Raw genomic sequence first — 15,411 nt, 5'->3', positions numbered from 1 at the left:
TCCCGATGATAGTACCCTTTTGATGATATTAACATGGGGAGATATTTCCAATGAGATCCGGACTGGGTTGTGGGTAGACGTAGGCAGGAGATCCGGATTGGCGGGGATGTGCTGTAGGGCGGCCCCTTGTGGGGTGGAGATATGAACTCGATACAAGTGAGTGATAAATGTATGGAACAATTGAAGTCCGGATCTCCTGCCCGTACAAACTCTACCCAAGTTTATTGCAGTCACACAGAGAGAATCATGCAAAGGGAAATGTTCTAAATTCCCGGGGATAGTGTGTTGTGGGTATAGTTTCCATGGGCAGGAGATCCGGAATTGAACAATTGACGTGTCAGCATTTGCTTTGATATTGTTTATTTGCCACACATGCACTGATACCGAATCGATTTCACGCTCACATTCTATCATGCATTAGGAACATCTCCCATATTTATAAGTTATTATTCATTTGAGATGTTTCGAATGCACGGTGGATGTACCTGTAAAGATTGGATTTGTGCCTCACAATCTCATCTTACCAGGAACATCTTTCCTACTTTTAAGTTATTATTCATGGATGATCCTAATGCACGGTGGATGTGCATGTGAAGCGCCCGAGTGTGAGGAGCAGATCCCGTCTCGTGCCTGTAAGGCGCCCATGTGCGAGCAGCAGATCCCGTTCCTCTTGCACTGCCTCTTCTTCTCGTTCTTGCTACGTGGCAATGACAAGCACCTCCTTCTTATGCCATGCCAAGAGCGTCGGAGAAAGAAAGTCCTCCATTTCCATCAAATTAAGAAATAGAAATAAAACAACATTACGGCACAGGGCGGCGAGCCTTTCTGTGGTCGATGTGTCTCTGAATCTCACAAGTTTATCATCATACTCACTCTCTCTGCTTTCTCGTGGCATTTTGCGAGAAGGCGTGAGTCTTGTAAAAGGCACTGGAGTTCTTCTCCGCAGTATACTGTGCTTTCTATGGGCTTTGAGAGATTGGCTTTTTATCTAAACAGTAAGTCTTTAATCTGTTCTTTGCTGGAACTCGTTAGAACTCTTAGGAGTTTCATCTGGTGGAATTCTGAGACTAATGAATCTTGATTTCTATTCTTGAAAGTAATGAGTAGTAGTTGACACCACAGCATTTTATATGTTGTATATAGAATATGGCTCGTGGGTTTTCGTTCTTGTTTTATGACTTTATCTAATATTATGTCGCCGAGCCTTTGTTTGCAGAGTTAGGTCGAGGTTTTTCATATCGTTTCTTCTTTTGTTTCATGGTGTCTTATGCAATATTGGTTTTTTTTTTTCCTTCAATTGTAGTTACGTATAATTTGTTAATGGCATTCTCAGGCCTTTTCAAGCAATGGGTTATGGATTTTGCTTGTTCCCTCAGTAGTAAGCTTTTTGTACATGGTTAAAAGACGCAATTGTGTTTTAGCAGTCATGGTTTTAGTTTTTTCTTCTATTTAAAATTTTGCTTGGCTGAGGTCCATAAAAAACTTTTATGTTTGTCACAGTTATTGATTGCACTCAATTGTTTCTTCAAGATTTCAGCTTGGTTCTTAAGCTCAGATGGGCAGAATTTATTTTGAAATCTTGAGATTTTGGGTTTCTTAGTTTTGGTCGAATTTGTAGTCTTCAAAGGATGATGTATTGGTTTGTGTATGGATGCTTCTTCGGATTTTCTTTCTGTTTTTTTGCAACTTAATTTTGGTCTTATATTCAACAATCTGTTCATCTTGTTTGGCTTAATATTTACCTTAATCAATCAAAGAATTTCAAACGCATACCTACTGGCTATGAGTTATTAGTTTGCATTATTCTTCTTTGATACTTTTAGTCAGGTTTTTGTGTATTCATGCGTTTGTAATTTTGTAGGCTTTACACCGATGCTTCGAATTTTAGACTCCCTATCGTAATCTTTTTTCAGTGATTTATTTTTCTTTACAAGTTGCCTGTTTGTTGTTATAGAAACCTATTGTTTCATCAAAGTTTCCAGACTTCCTCCCTATGGTTAGCTAATTACTTTTGGTAGCTTCCTTTTTATTTATCCCAGGACACCATGAGTTTACAAACGCATAAGCCATTTCTTAATCAGTTCACATTTGTTTGTTTTTCTAGGGGGTTACCGTAAATATGTATTACTTTTTCTTCTTAAACAAAAAGCAACTGCCATATCTGCAAAATCATATTGTTTTCGTGCATATTGCAGTTATTTTTGTTTTTAAATATAAAAAACATTCATATTGATAAGCACACCTATTTTTTCTTGTTTTGGTACTAATTTTCTCTGAAGCTTAAGTTTAAGAAGTTTTTTTTTTTAATCTTTAGACTGAATTGCTTTTTCCTCCATTGTAATTAGCCTTATGTATTAACCAAAACTGATTAATTATTTTCTGTTCTCTGTCAGTTTGATAGCGACATTTCTTCTTTTGTCATGGGGCTTTTCAAAGGCTCTTATCCTGTGTGTCCTAGGAATTTACATTGCTCAGAATGGGCTAGGACCTACATGAAGTATTGTCTTTGCAGTGCGAAGGATGGAGCCTCTTTAACCCTAGGCTTGATTAGTGTCATCAGTTGGGGTGTTGCTGAGGTACCTCAAATCATCACAAACTACAAGAAAAAGTCTACAGAGGGCCTTTCCATTGCTTTCCTGATAACATGGATAATCGGGTAATCTCAGCAAAAGCATAGTCTCCATTAGTCCATTTATCTTGCATATTTGCTAAAGGATATTGTGTGTCTATTATACTCCTACAGAAGAAGTTTATTATTATTATTATTATTATTATTATCATTATTATTATTATTATTATTATTATCATTATTATTATTATTATTGTTATTATTATTATTATTATTATTATTATTGTTATTATTATTATTATTATTATTATTATTATTATTATTATTATTATTATTATTATTATTATTATTCAGAATTAGAAAAAGGTTGAAAGTCTGAGTCTTGTTTTCCTTTGCTAATTTCTCTCTATCTATCTATCTACAGCAGTAGAAAATATATAGCAGAAGTAGAAAATATAAGTTTTTGTTTTTCTTTTTTTTTTTTTTTTTTTTTTTTTGCTTCAATTGAGCTAGGTTGCTTCTATGCTTCTTAAGAGACTGAGACATGAAGAAATGCCCACTAAATAATCATTCAGTAGAAATTGTTAAAGAAAGTTATGGTTGAACATTTTCATGCTTGTCTGGGATTTTGTTCTTTAGTTGTTCAAGTCTCTTATACCATTGAGTTTCCTGGAAAGCCATTTTTACTATGAGAAAAAAAATTCTTCAGACACTGATTTTTGGTTTATATAATATATATACATTCACCTTCATGCATCAAACATTAGTTTTATCCCTTCTGTGTTATCTTCAAAAGAGGCATGCTTTATTTTATAAAATTATAGTGTAATGAATTTCAGTCCAAACTCTTCCAATGTTATTTTTGATGATTTGAGTTTATCCAACCTTGAATGCCTATTTAGTGTTTTTGTGTTATGAAATGTTTTGTTATACACTTACTCCTCATATTCATCTTTAGCTTTCATTTTTAAAGAAAATGTATTCTTGTAACTATCCCTTTTCAGTCCCTTCATTATGGGCTTCCATGGGTTGTGTATTCTAAAGACTCTGTATCCATAAGTTGGTTATTCGTCTATAAAATCTAAAAGACAATTCATCAACTTTTCACATACATTGAACCAAAGATCACATACCTTGCTTGAGAGTAGTCAACTCCTCATATAGATCATCTTCGAAGTCTTGATGAATTTCTTGCAAATGCCTCCACCTCTGCCTATGTAGTAATAGGATCTTCACCTCTATTCTCAAGTCAATTGTTTAAGAGTTCTTCACCATACTTTGGCATGACCTGTGAGCTTCAAACTTGCAAATCTAATCCTTTGTTTATTGGAACTATCATGCCAATCAAAATACTCCAATTCAGCTAAGCAATCAAACTTGTGGATCATTATCTCCCTTGAATTCTGGTTTGTCCCTTTTTCTTCCAACATTCTTCTTTTAATCATCCTTTTTCTTCTTCTAACATTCATTTTTCGATAAATAACTTAAATTTTATTAACAGACTTAATATAACACCTTTACAAGCATCCCTTAGAGAGGCATGAGCTGCTACCTCATACAATAAGCAGATTACACTTGTGCACCGATAAATAACTTAAATTTTGTTAACAGATGTAATCATCCTTGCTGATCTCACCCATTGTATCCTCAAATTCATATTCCTGGTTATCCATGTAAATCTTTTCATTTTACTCCTGTAGCACCAAATCATAGACTCTGGATTCTTTAGCCATTCTACCACCACTTTCGAATCCCCTTCAATCACCACATTTTTCAAGTTTAGCTCACTAATTATCTGAAAGCAGTTCCACATTGAGGGAGACGCCCATACCCATAGGGCCAGAAAAGAGTGCTATAAATTTACCTTCTCCATCTCTCAAAACTCCTCCTATTCCAGAAGGGCCCGGGTTACCTTGGCTATTTCCATCAAAGTTCAGTTTAACAAAATATTCTAACACTCTTGAAAACCTTACTTCTATAATTGACATTACTAGATCTGTTTCTTCTACTATCTTGTCAAAAAATTCAACCAGAAACCCTTGGTACAATTCAGGAAAGCCGATCATTATTGATTCTATAATATCTTCAAAATAAAATCATTATTGATTCTAGACCCATACGTTTATTTAGAAGAAGCCCCAGGTCTGCAGAATCAATCACTTTGTGGGAACATAGTGATGAACTAATATCAATTTGCTAAAATTCATCGACCCTCCATATGTATCCTCATTGCAATGCCAATTTAGATATGGATGTTATTTGACTCAGTCAAAATCTGATGCTTTAGGTGTATGCTTAAAGATTTGGCATCCATCCCTCAAAAAGAAAGTAAAGGATCTGCTACCTGTTGATAGGGGCAAAAGGATATACAGATTGAAAAATGATTCATTTTGGATGCATCCTAAGCTTGTTAATTAGGCTGCATTTGTTTGCGGTGTAAATGCCAGACTGGTATAATATTACACTCTGGTCCAGTTTTGCAACTGTTTGGATGGAGTGTAAAAGATTAACGAAAATCGGTGTAAAACTCCATCTTGAATGACTTTTAAATTGATAATCGATGTAAAGAATACATAGAAAATTTGATGTAAAAGTACTCCCGCTCATTATAACGTCTCTCTCTCTTTCTCCACTCTTCTCCTCTGATAAAACCCTCACAAACAAAACTAAAACTCTCTGATAAAACCCTCACAAGCAAAACTGAAACTCAACATGGAGGTGGTGATGTGGGCACTGGCACTGCTGAATATGGATTTCAACTTTGACAGCGCCTGCTATTCTCCCTGCAGTAGCACTCCTTCCAGCCCCAAACATTTCCGTGAGTTCTACTTCAGCACTCCAATGAGTTCTACCAGGGTTGCTACCATCTACAGTGAAATCAATGATCATTTTGTGACTAGGACCAATGACACATACAACAGAGATGGGTCTTCTTCTTCTTCTTCTTCTTCTACTACTACTACTACTATCATCCCATTTGATTGGGAAGAGAAGCCCCAACCCAAATCCAACAATAGCAATGAAGACGACTTTGCCTTTGATTTCAATGGTCAGTTAGAGAGGGACTCTCTCACCGTTGATGAGCTTTTGAATGATGGCATCATCCAAACCCTAAAATCTCTGTTGTGGTTATGTTCCTGACGGAGTTGATGAGTCTTCCACACGGAAGAGCACTACTTCATTGTCAAGGACCTACAGGTCCCTGCTTCAAAATTTTCCCACAGAGAGACCAGATTGATCTAGCCATTCAGGGTTTCTGAGTTTACTTGGGAAAGAGAACAACAGCAAAGCACCAACACCACTTCCTCGAATTCGAAATCCTCCTCCTCTTACTCTTTGTCATGGTTCTGCATGGGCAACAAGAAATGGAGATTGAAAGATTTTCTGTAGTTCCGAAGCGTATTAGAAGGTTGAATGACGAATAAGGATCCTCTGTTTTTCCGTTGATGGGTATTCTCCAAACGTTAGCAAAAGTGCAACATGTATTTTACATTGATCATCCAAACATGTTGGAGTGTTAATGGGTGTAAAAGCCGGTTTGCTTTTTACACAAAAAAACCAGATCATTGGTAAACTCCATGGTGTAATTTTGTATTTATGTTGCAAACAAATGCCGCCTTAGAGACAATGGTAACTTGTTTAGACACCTTGATCCATCCCTAATGATGGGCTACATTAGGAAAAGGCAAAGTTGAAAAGATAAAAAACTAAAAACAAAGTAGAAGAAGAAAGTAAAACTGACACCAACTTGAATGAATGAAAAAAAAAATTCTATCAATGAACGAGATGAAGGATGGAAAATGTTGGAAATGATAAATGCATAGAAAAGAGCAATCTACACTGAAAGAGTAAAAGAAAAGACAATAAAATCCATTCTCTACTCTCTTGGCTTTCATACTTGCTACTTCTGCAGATTCTACTTGGTTTTCTCTTGGGTGGTTCTTAGACATTTATTTAGAATAATTGCTAAGATTCATCTGGGGTGGGTCAAATACAGCTACATGGTAAGAAAGAAGAAAAAACAAAAAAGGGGAAAAGAAAGAGTAGAATAAAGCTACTTGTGTAATAAAAAAGCATTAGGTAGACATCAATGTCCATCTCAGAGAACCATTCAACCTAAAAGCTTAAGCTGTTAGGTGAAGTCCTTGAATAGGTTTTATTCTCTAACAGGAAGATTTTGGTGGGATGGGAAAGGATGGGATGAGAAAGTTAAATTGAGTGCAAAAACTTCATATTTCATTGTTTAAAGAGAAAACATTGGGAATGCCAGCCCCGATAACAAAGAAACCGTGTTTCCAAGCTATGGTAGGATTGAGTGACCTGTTACTTGGCCTGAATTTTTGGGTTAATTTTACCACTGAGCTGCTATAAAAAACTGTTGACTTGATCAACAACCCAGGGACCCGACCTGTTGAACTGCTGAACCATTTGACCTGGCAGCAAGTCACTAGTTACATATTTATTCTCTTTTTTCATTTTTTTGTATTTTGTGTTATTTCCATTATTATTAAGCAATAATTATTGTTTATCACTTATTTTTTATATGATTAATACATAATATTTGAGATATGCCCAATTTGTCTGCAAAAATTCTGTATTTTCTATTTTTTGGTATTTTTATCTATTTATTATATCTTATAACTTAATTATGACATCATAGGTTGGCCCATTTGACCTGTGTGATTGAACTATTGAACTGTTTGACCTGATCATCATGTCACGGGTCAGATATTAATTCTCCTTTCTCTATTTTTTTCTGTGTTTTTAGCCATTTAAATCATTAATTAAAAATTATTCTTATTTGTCACACTTCTGTTTAATGTGATTAATATTAATGTTAAAGATATGTCCAACTTTTTTCTACATAATTTTTAATTTTCTGTAGTTCTTTTGTATGCTATCTATTTGTATATTTTTATTACTTAAATTATGACATCATGAGTTGACCCATTTGACCTAGACTCTTTTACTATTGAACCATTTGACACGGTCAGCTGGTCACGAGTCAGATATTAATTATCTTGTTTTTGTTTTGTTTTTTTTTTTTGTATTTTAGCCATTTTCATCATTAATAAAAATAATTCTTATTTATTACACTTAATTTTGTTTAATATAAAGAATGTAACATATTGGAGACAACCAATTTTTTTCTATAAATTTTTTGTAGTTTTATGTATTTTTATTTATTTTATTATGTTTTTATTACTTAATTATAATTATGATTTCCTATGTTGACCCATTTGACTTGAATGATTGAACTTCTGACCTGTCACCTGGATGGAAAAGTGATTTTTATTTTGGATTGGTTTAAATAATATTACAAAGAATATCTTTTTTATTTTTATGTTAGATGAGTACTTGACAACTTCCCTTCTTTTTTCACTTTCTGACACAAGAACATGTGACCCCACTTCCCGAAAGACGAGGATTGTAATCCCAGCTTTTCACATCCCATCTCATGATGTCTCAAAAGCCTTTATTTTTAGGGGTTTTTACCGTTCAGTCCACTCCTAGAAACTTAGTGCTCCTCTCTAGGGGTGGACTGAATCCTAACCGTGGATTGATGCCAGATCCATGGGCAGGATGCAGTTTGGGGGGGGGGGAGGGGGCTACTAGTAGACTAGGAGGGGGCTGCAATTCAGATTTCTGAGGGGGATTGCAGTCCAACTCCCCTTCTTTTTTAATTTTTTCACAAGCACACCAGAACAGTGTGACCCCACTTCCCAAAAGATTGAGGATTGTAATCCCAACTTTGCACATCCCATCTCATGAGTCATGACATCTCAAAAGCCAAAAGATGGAAGGGAAGAATATTCCTTTTCTCCCCCTTTTCTTCCCACAAATCAAATGCAGACTTAGGGTAATTGCTAAGGATTTATTTGAGGTTGGGACAAATATGGCCAGAAGAGGGAAGGAGAAAGAAAAGAGAAAAAAAATAAAAACAACGTATGATGACTTTTGTATCCAGACAACCCTCCCATTCTTTGCTGATTCATTCTTTCATTGGACTACTCATCCTGTGCTTCCACTTCACATCAACCAAGGTGCTTGATAGAGGCTTTTAGATGCCTCTCTCAATGTCAGGATGAATTGGAATAGACCTTGGATTAGTTTTTTCACCTTTACAGTCCCTATTGGTCACAATTTTTTAATGTTAACTCTTCCACCCTTTTCACATTCTTCTTTTCTCCTTTGAACTGTTTGACTAGACAGTGTCTTAGGAGCAATTTCCTTGCCTCAATCTGATAACCTATCTCCACCACAAATGTTTTGCCATTCCAGTGGAAGTGAGCATTTTCTTATGCCAACAAAGCTCTGTTTCTTATTACATCTAAACAAAGTACCTTCTCCAATTTTGCCTGTTCCATTTTGTGAGTTCACTTTTCTGGTTAGTTTCCCTTTAGCCATTGACTGCAACGGCCATGCTTTGTGTACCCATAATTCTCTTTGTTGGATGTAAACAAGGTGGTCTGAAGTAATTGGAAAGAAATAAGAGACCATCACACTTTGAATTTTGATATCTTCTTTACTAAGCAGACTGCACCACATTAACATCTAAATTATTAATGTAAATCCTAGTGTTTTGTTTTGGTAAGACAATAGGCTTCTGCATGACATTGGAAGTAGACAAGTAAAAAAAATAAACATTAAAAATGAAAGGAGACAAGATTGACTGATTCGAAATTGTGCATTGTTTTTTTTTTGAATTAATTTTACTTGTATATGCATAGTGGGGTCCTTTTTTGATGAAAGCTTTTATATACCCTACTCAAAATGTAATTGTCAAAACTACAGAGTTGAAATGAATTTACATGCCCTAAAATAGAGTATTTTTTGTTTAAGAGTTTCGCCTTTATTCTAGTGACTAAAAAGTTCATATTTTGTTGTATCTAAGGTTGCTTTTGTCTGTTGTGTGAATTAGGTTATGGTATAAAAGTTGTTGTGCTGTTAAAAAATATTATTACGTCTCCTGACATTTTGTATACCCTATGTTGCAGAGATCTTTTCAACCTTTTTGGCTGTTTGCTGGAGCCCGCTACCGTGAGTTTATTTTTCTCTTTTTCTTGTTTGAAACAATGCTTAGGTTCAGGACTAGGCACTTAATTGTCAGAGAGAGAGAGAGAGAGAGCAACATGTTCTGATGAGTCATGAAAGTTGCAAACAAGTTAAAAATCGGTATTTAATTGGAGGTGAGCTATGCAATCATGTTTCATGTGACTAGCTGAATAAGTAATAACTTTTGTTCTTGCTACATACTGGATTAGTATAATTTTTCTTTGTTGTTTATGTTGCCACAAAATTTGGTTGTTTTCTGAATGCATCATTGATAATCTGCTTTTGATTCCATGAAATGTTGCATTTCCTATTGGAAAATTTGCAGCCTCCTTGGTTTTGGAATCCATATATGCTTAGGGACCATGGCATAATGCTAGTGCTTGAAAAGGTGGGCTTGAGGTGTACCTAGGTTCAAATAGGAGGATCATTTTGTGGAGTTTCTTACCTAGCTCATTGTTGTGTTTTTATCAATTCAGAGAACCAGACTGGGCATAGAACTGGAAAGGGGAGAGGTCAGAAGTTCAGTTGTGGTCAAACTGAGGGTTGAACTGTGATGACCTGGCATATATATATATATATATAATATAATATATTATACAAATAATGTCATATTTGAACATGGTGGATAGATGGCTAGTTCTTTAATTTTTTAAGCAATTTACTACGGTTTAAACCTCCTAACTCGTGTATTTAAGCAATTGTGCATTAAAGATTCATAAATGAACACAAATGATGAAGTGGATTAATGGTAACAAGACAATATGCATGGAAAAAAGGTCATAGCTTCAAGTTTTGCCATTTGCATTTTGAAATTTCCATACATTTGAGACCCAGGCAGGTTTTAGGAAATCCGGACTGGTTCACCAGTTTTTATGTTTAAATCTGTCGGTTAGCTGGTTTGGAGAGCTCCTGCCTCTTTTGGTTTCTAGGGCATAACCAAACTGGGAATAGGCAAGAGTAATGGGTTATAGTTCAACCAGTTGGACCGTCCGGTCTGGTCTGGTTTCCTAAACACGGGTTTCTATAAACTAGTCTTGAATTTGATTTTGAATAAGTAATTTGCTATATTGTAGGTTGTACATATGATACTTAAAGTCAAACAGTTTAGTTTGTGGGGTTTGAATGTGCAAGACTACATTATTTGTATTAATGTCATGATTCTCTAACCAATTGAGCAAATTGGCATTTTGATATTCTAGTTTTTTAGAACTTAAATTTGAATAATTTCGTATATTAAAATTTTCCAATTTTCTTTTCAAAAGTGGTGCCTCCATTCAGGTGCATGCCTAGCCTTGTGCCTCTGGCTCTAGTTGTGCTTTAGTTCACCGTTTCTTTAATATAGTGCATAGTGATCTGGGACTAGAATCTGACATGGATTATTATATATGGAAGTGCAAACTGGTTTTGTTTTCCTATTATATTATAATAATTTACAGTTATATGACATAAAATGTCATGTGCTAACTTCTTCTGTTTGAATTTGCAGCTTCCAACACAATACTATATGGCAATGGTAAGAATTTTTGTTGCCAGTTATTAATCACAAATTGCCACACATTCGCAATGTCAACCATTAAATCCAGCAGTTGATTGTTACTGTTGTGGTCTGCAGTTGTACACATTAACGACCCTGATTCTTGCTTTGCAAACTATCTATTATAGCCGCATTTATCATCTTCTAAAATCCCATAGACATGGTCATAAGGTCAGATTCTTATAAGTTGTCTTTTTCCTGGTTGTATTATCTATTTTGTTCACGTTTTTTGTCTATTGCTGCACTCACAAATAACTAATGCTTCTGAAATAAGAATGATGACCTCCATCTATAGAAACTGAAACAAGAAGAATGAAATTTCTTTTCCTTTTCTATGTGGTAAATGAATAGCATAGAAGTGCTAAGGGGTTCTTAAATGGCTTTGATAAAATTAAGGAATTTTTCATTTCTGGATAAGGTACCATCTTTTAGTTTCTGTGAATTTGTAGGCTTATGGCTTTGTTGAGGTATAGATTCTCTAAGTGGTGTATAATACTATAATATTGTAGAAGATGATGAAAGTTCTTCATACCTTGCTTTCTTGAGGCTATCTTAGATGGTCACCATGCTTGTACAAAAAGGGTGCTGATCTAGGCGACAAAAGTCAAAGGGTAAACACTTCATTGTAATATTATTTTTTTGACGAATAACAGAAAACTTTTAATAAGAGATAAAATTAAATTACGAGGAAACAGCCGTCTCAGAGGTTGAGATGGCCTAACCCAGAGCTGTTCTAATCAGAAAAACAGTAGATCAAGTAGAAATCCCATACCCCCATAATAGATTCTCTCTTTCTATCCTTTGTCTTGCCAACTCATATGCCAACCTATTGGCAGCTCTGTAAACTCAATGAACAGCAACAGGTCTGTCTCATTTTAGCTCATTGATTTCTCTCATAAGGTGTCTATACTGTCATGGACACTTTCCTTCATTTTGTACCCACATCACTTTTGAATCCCCTTCAATGATGATATTGGTGAAGTTGCAATGTTATTACCATGGGAACTTTCCTTTATTGTAATATTATTGCCATGGCTGAATCTCATTATTAATGTATGTCACTTATATTTTGTATAAGGGTTTTACCAATTAAAGCATATAAGGTCCAAGGTTTCTAAGAAAAGAAAGCGAATTAAAAAAAATATGGAAAAAGAGTCTTTATTAATACAAAAAGGACTTTGTATGCTGTTCTTTTCCCCTTTTCATTACTCTCTAAAAGTCTGTGATTAGTAGAAAACTAAAACTTCTTTAATTGCTAATAATTTCCTAAAGTGCAATTTCTCTATTAAATATATTGAATGATGTTTCAATGAGTGAGGAAACTGGCAAGTGATACGATGCATAGAAAATGAGGGAGACACACTTGGGGATTGCAGTTCCAACAGAACATCAAGGGGGTTGAAGCAGTATCAAAACCAATTGGTTAGTGGTTAAAAATATTCATTGACAAACAATGAAGCAAGGGCTGATGCAGTATCTCACATCACCTGACCTCCATGAGATCATGAAGGGAGAGGGCGAGAACTGGTCATACGGGGGGAGGAAAATTTGGAAGGTTTGTAAGAGGTAACAGTGTTGATCCTGCTATTGGAAATGGTGCTGGAGCAAGAGGGGAGGGGGGCTAGACTTATTTTACAGAGCATGGAGTAGATGCAAACATGCATTTAATAAATAGGATGCTATCCAGAGTTATTAGTTTTCAATCTTCTTTTAACTTGGACTACCTTGGTTAGTTCTCTACCCATCTACCCTTGAGAGTCTTTGGGTGTTACTTTCTTCATGATTTGAGTTGTCTCGGCCTAAATCTGATACTAAATATATTTATTGTTTTTTTTTTTTTTTTTTTATAATCAAGTGCCCAGAAGGGCTACAAGTGCTGGATCCCCAATTTGGTAAGAAGTATGTTACTAGAGAGATCTCATCCTTTGAAGCCACTGCTTTCATTCTTAATCCTTCTCTTCAGGGAGAGAACACAGGTGAAGAGAGTGGGTTCTTTTCATATCCTCTACCAACTATTTGTGATTGCTCTTCTAGTGGCTCCTCTTTTTGGTTCAACTACACCTAAGGTGCAACAGAAGAACTTGCGAGTATATCCTGAATGCCAGAAGGTTTCCTTGAAGATATCACCTTCACAACCATTGGATGACTCTAATTTGGGTTTTTTAGGTAAAACTCAAACTAATCCTATCTCTATTCCTTCAATTGATCTTGTTTCTATCCCATCTGTTGATTCAAATACTTCACATACCCATTACCTTAAACAAGGGTAAGACTTAAGAGACATCATACCCAGTCAACCTCTAGTACTGCTTACCATTTGTTAGATTGTGTTTCGTATAGTGCTCTATTTGCTTCCTATTGTCCTTTTCTTATTGCTTTATCTTATGTTTTAACCCCTAACAAGGCTATGTTACATCCTAATTGGAAGAAGGCTATGCGGCATGAGATGCAAGCCCTTATTAAAAATCAGACCTGGGAACTTGTGAAGCTACCTTAGGATAAGGAACTAGTGGGATGCAAATGGATATTTAGTGTGAAAAGACACTTAACTCCTAAACAACTCTAATAACGTATTACTGATCCCACTACCACTGACTTTAAAGACACACCAGAAATTACTAAACATAGTAAATTGTGAGTTTATTAAAAATATTAATTATGAGAATTGCTATAAATAGTTTTGTCCCTCCCCAGACCCCACATTGGCAGGATCCTCATGCATTGGGCTGCCCTTGTAATTACTATAGATAGGTCAGAGAGTTACTATCAATAGTAATTTTGAAATAGCAAAAAAAATCTAAAAAAAAGAATCCTATTCTTAAGATACCCACAGATAGAAAATAAAAATTGAAACAAATATCAAAATCCTATAACCAAGGTTTACAGTATTGATACTCCCGATACGCACAAACAGGCGTATCGTGTGTTTCGCACCTATCAACTTTTCTTTTTAGTTTTTTTTTTTTTTCAAAATTGCATCAGGGGTTGGTTTTAATCATGCCTACGGCTTACCCCCCTGAAAATGGTCAAAGTCCGAAACACTGGACTGCTCCTGACACAATACGGTACAATACACCCAATATGAGTTATATCGTATCAAAATTTTGACCCTTGCCTATAACCTAAAAATACTGAAATAGTTTTAGGAATTGGAAAATTGGTTTGTTTCTCCACAAATTCTTTCCTTGCTTCTGCATCATCATTACTAAGTTTCTTGATAATTTGTTCAATCAATGAAACCTTTTCTGTGTTTCTGATAAAAAAAGAGGCTGGAAATTGTAGTCAGACGCTCATGATTGGAAATTGTAGTCACTCTTGTCAACTATCCCAAGAGAGAAGATATCCTTTATATTAAGAGATGGAGAAAATTACAATATTACCCTTCTGGTACAGCACATACAAAAGTTAGTGACAATGCATCTGGATGTACGGTAATATTGTATGAGACTCTTATTTTGTATACCTTTCCTGAAACTTCTGTAGGGACAATATCAGTTAATATGAAACTAATGGGATGTCCATGTCATGGCTTTTGTAAAAATATATAGCCGATGATTTGAAGCCACACATGAAGGAGAGTGATGATCTTTGTTAAAACTATATCACAAATAAAATAACAGTCCACCTCAATATGTTTAGTGTACTCATGAAACACTGGATTTGAATCTACATGCATGGAACTAATATTATCGGAAAGAAGATGGATGGGAGAGGATGAGGTGATGTCAAAGTCGTATAGAAGTCCGCTAGACCACATATTTTCACATGTAGAAGAACAGAACAATGTCTTTCTAGCAATGATTTTTTTTACTACCTTTTGCTTCTTACATTTCCAGGAGATGAGAGTAGCCTAAAAATATACATCAACTGGTGGTAGATTGCTGTGTATCTGCTATCTAGGATTCCAGCCTAGTTAACATCAGCTATTTGAAGGGCATTTTGAGCTCATTCGGCTTGTATGGGTGTTACCTGTGCATGATTTGCAGTTTTTTATCAATAACAGGATTTCAATAGGATTAATATGGAAATAATACAGGAGAGAGAAACTTTCTTAGCTCTCCATAGTATAATTTAGCTATTACAATTGAGCCCAGAACAGATTACTCCTTCCCACCCCTTGCTTTGCTAATACATCAGCAAATCCATTCGCCGTTCTTTTTATCCCATTAAACTTCACCTCCATATTTTGTGTCAAGCATTTTAACCTTTTTCTTTTCATTGTTAAAAATCCAAAAACCTGTTTCTTCCTTCT

At 35.3% G+C, this 15,411-nt stretch overlaps 1 protein-coding gene across 3 annotated transcripts in view; it reads left to right on the top strand.

Annotated features, from left to right (window-relative positions):
- Positions 1-517: 517 nt before the first annotated feature.
- LOC148845750 (PQ-loop repeat family protein / transmembrane family protein) overlaps positions 518-15,411 on the top strand; it is a 35,561-nt gene continuing 20,667 nt past the window's right edge. The window contains exons 1-5 of one of the 3 annotated variants that reach the window (XM_088953049.1): positions 518-995; positions 2,394-2,656; positions 9,568-9,610; positions 11,112-11,138; positions 11,238-11,330. In XM_088953049.1, the coding sequence (XP_088809175.1) occupies positions 2,421-2,656; positions 9,568-9,610; positions 11,112-11,138; positions 11,238-11,330 (399 nt within the window). In that variant the 5' untranslated portion in view covers positions 518-995; positions 2,394-2,420. The remainder of the gene's footprint in view (positions 996-2,393; positions 2,657-9,567; positions 9,611-11,111; positions 11,139-11,237; positions 11,331-15,411) is intronic. The other 2 variants (XM_088953051.1, XM_088953050.1) reach the window with 2 other exon arrangements.

The sequence above is a fragment of the Nelumbo lutea genome, chromosome 7 (assembly GCF_056320005.1).
Source record: "Nelumbo lutea isolate HS-2025 chromosome 7, American lotus-T2T, whole genome shotgun sequence".
NCBI lineage: Eukaryota > Viridiplantae > Streptophyta > Magnoliopsida > Proteales > Nelumbonaceae > Nelumbo > Nelumbo lutea.
This window is presented reverse-complemented; position numbering and strand designations above follow the sequence as displayed.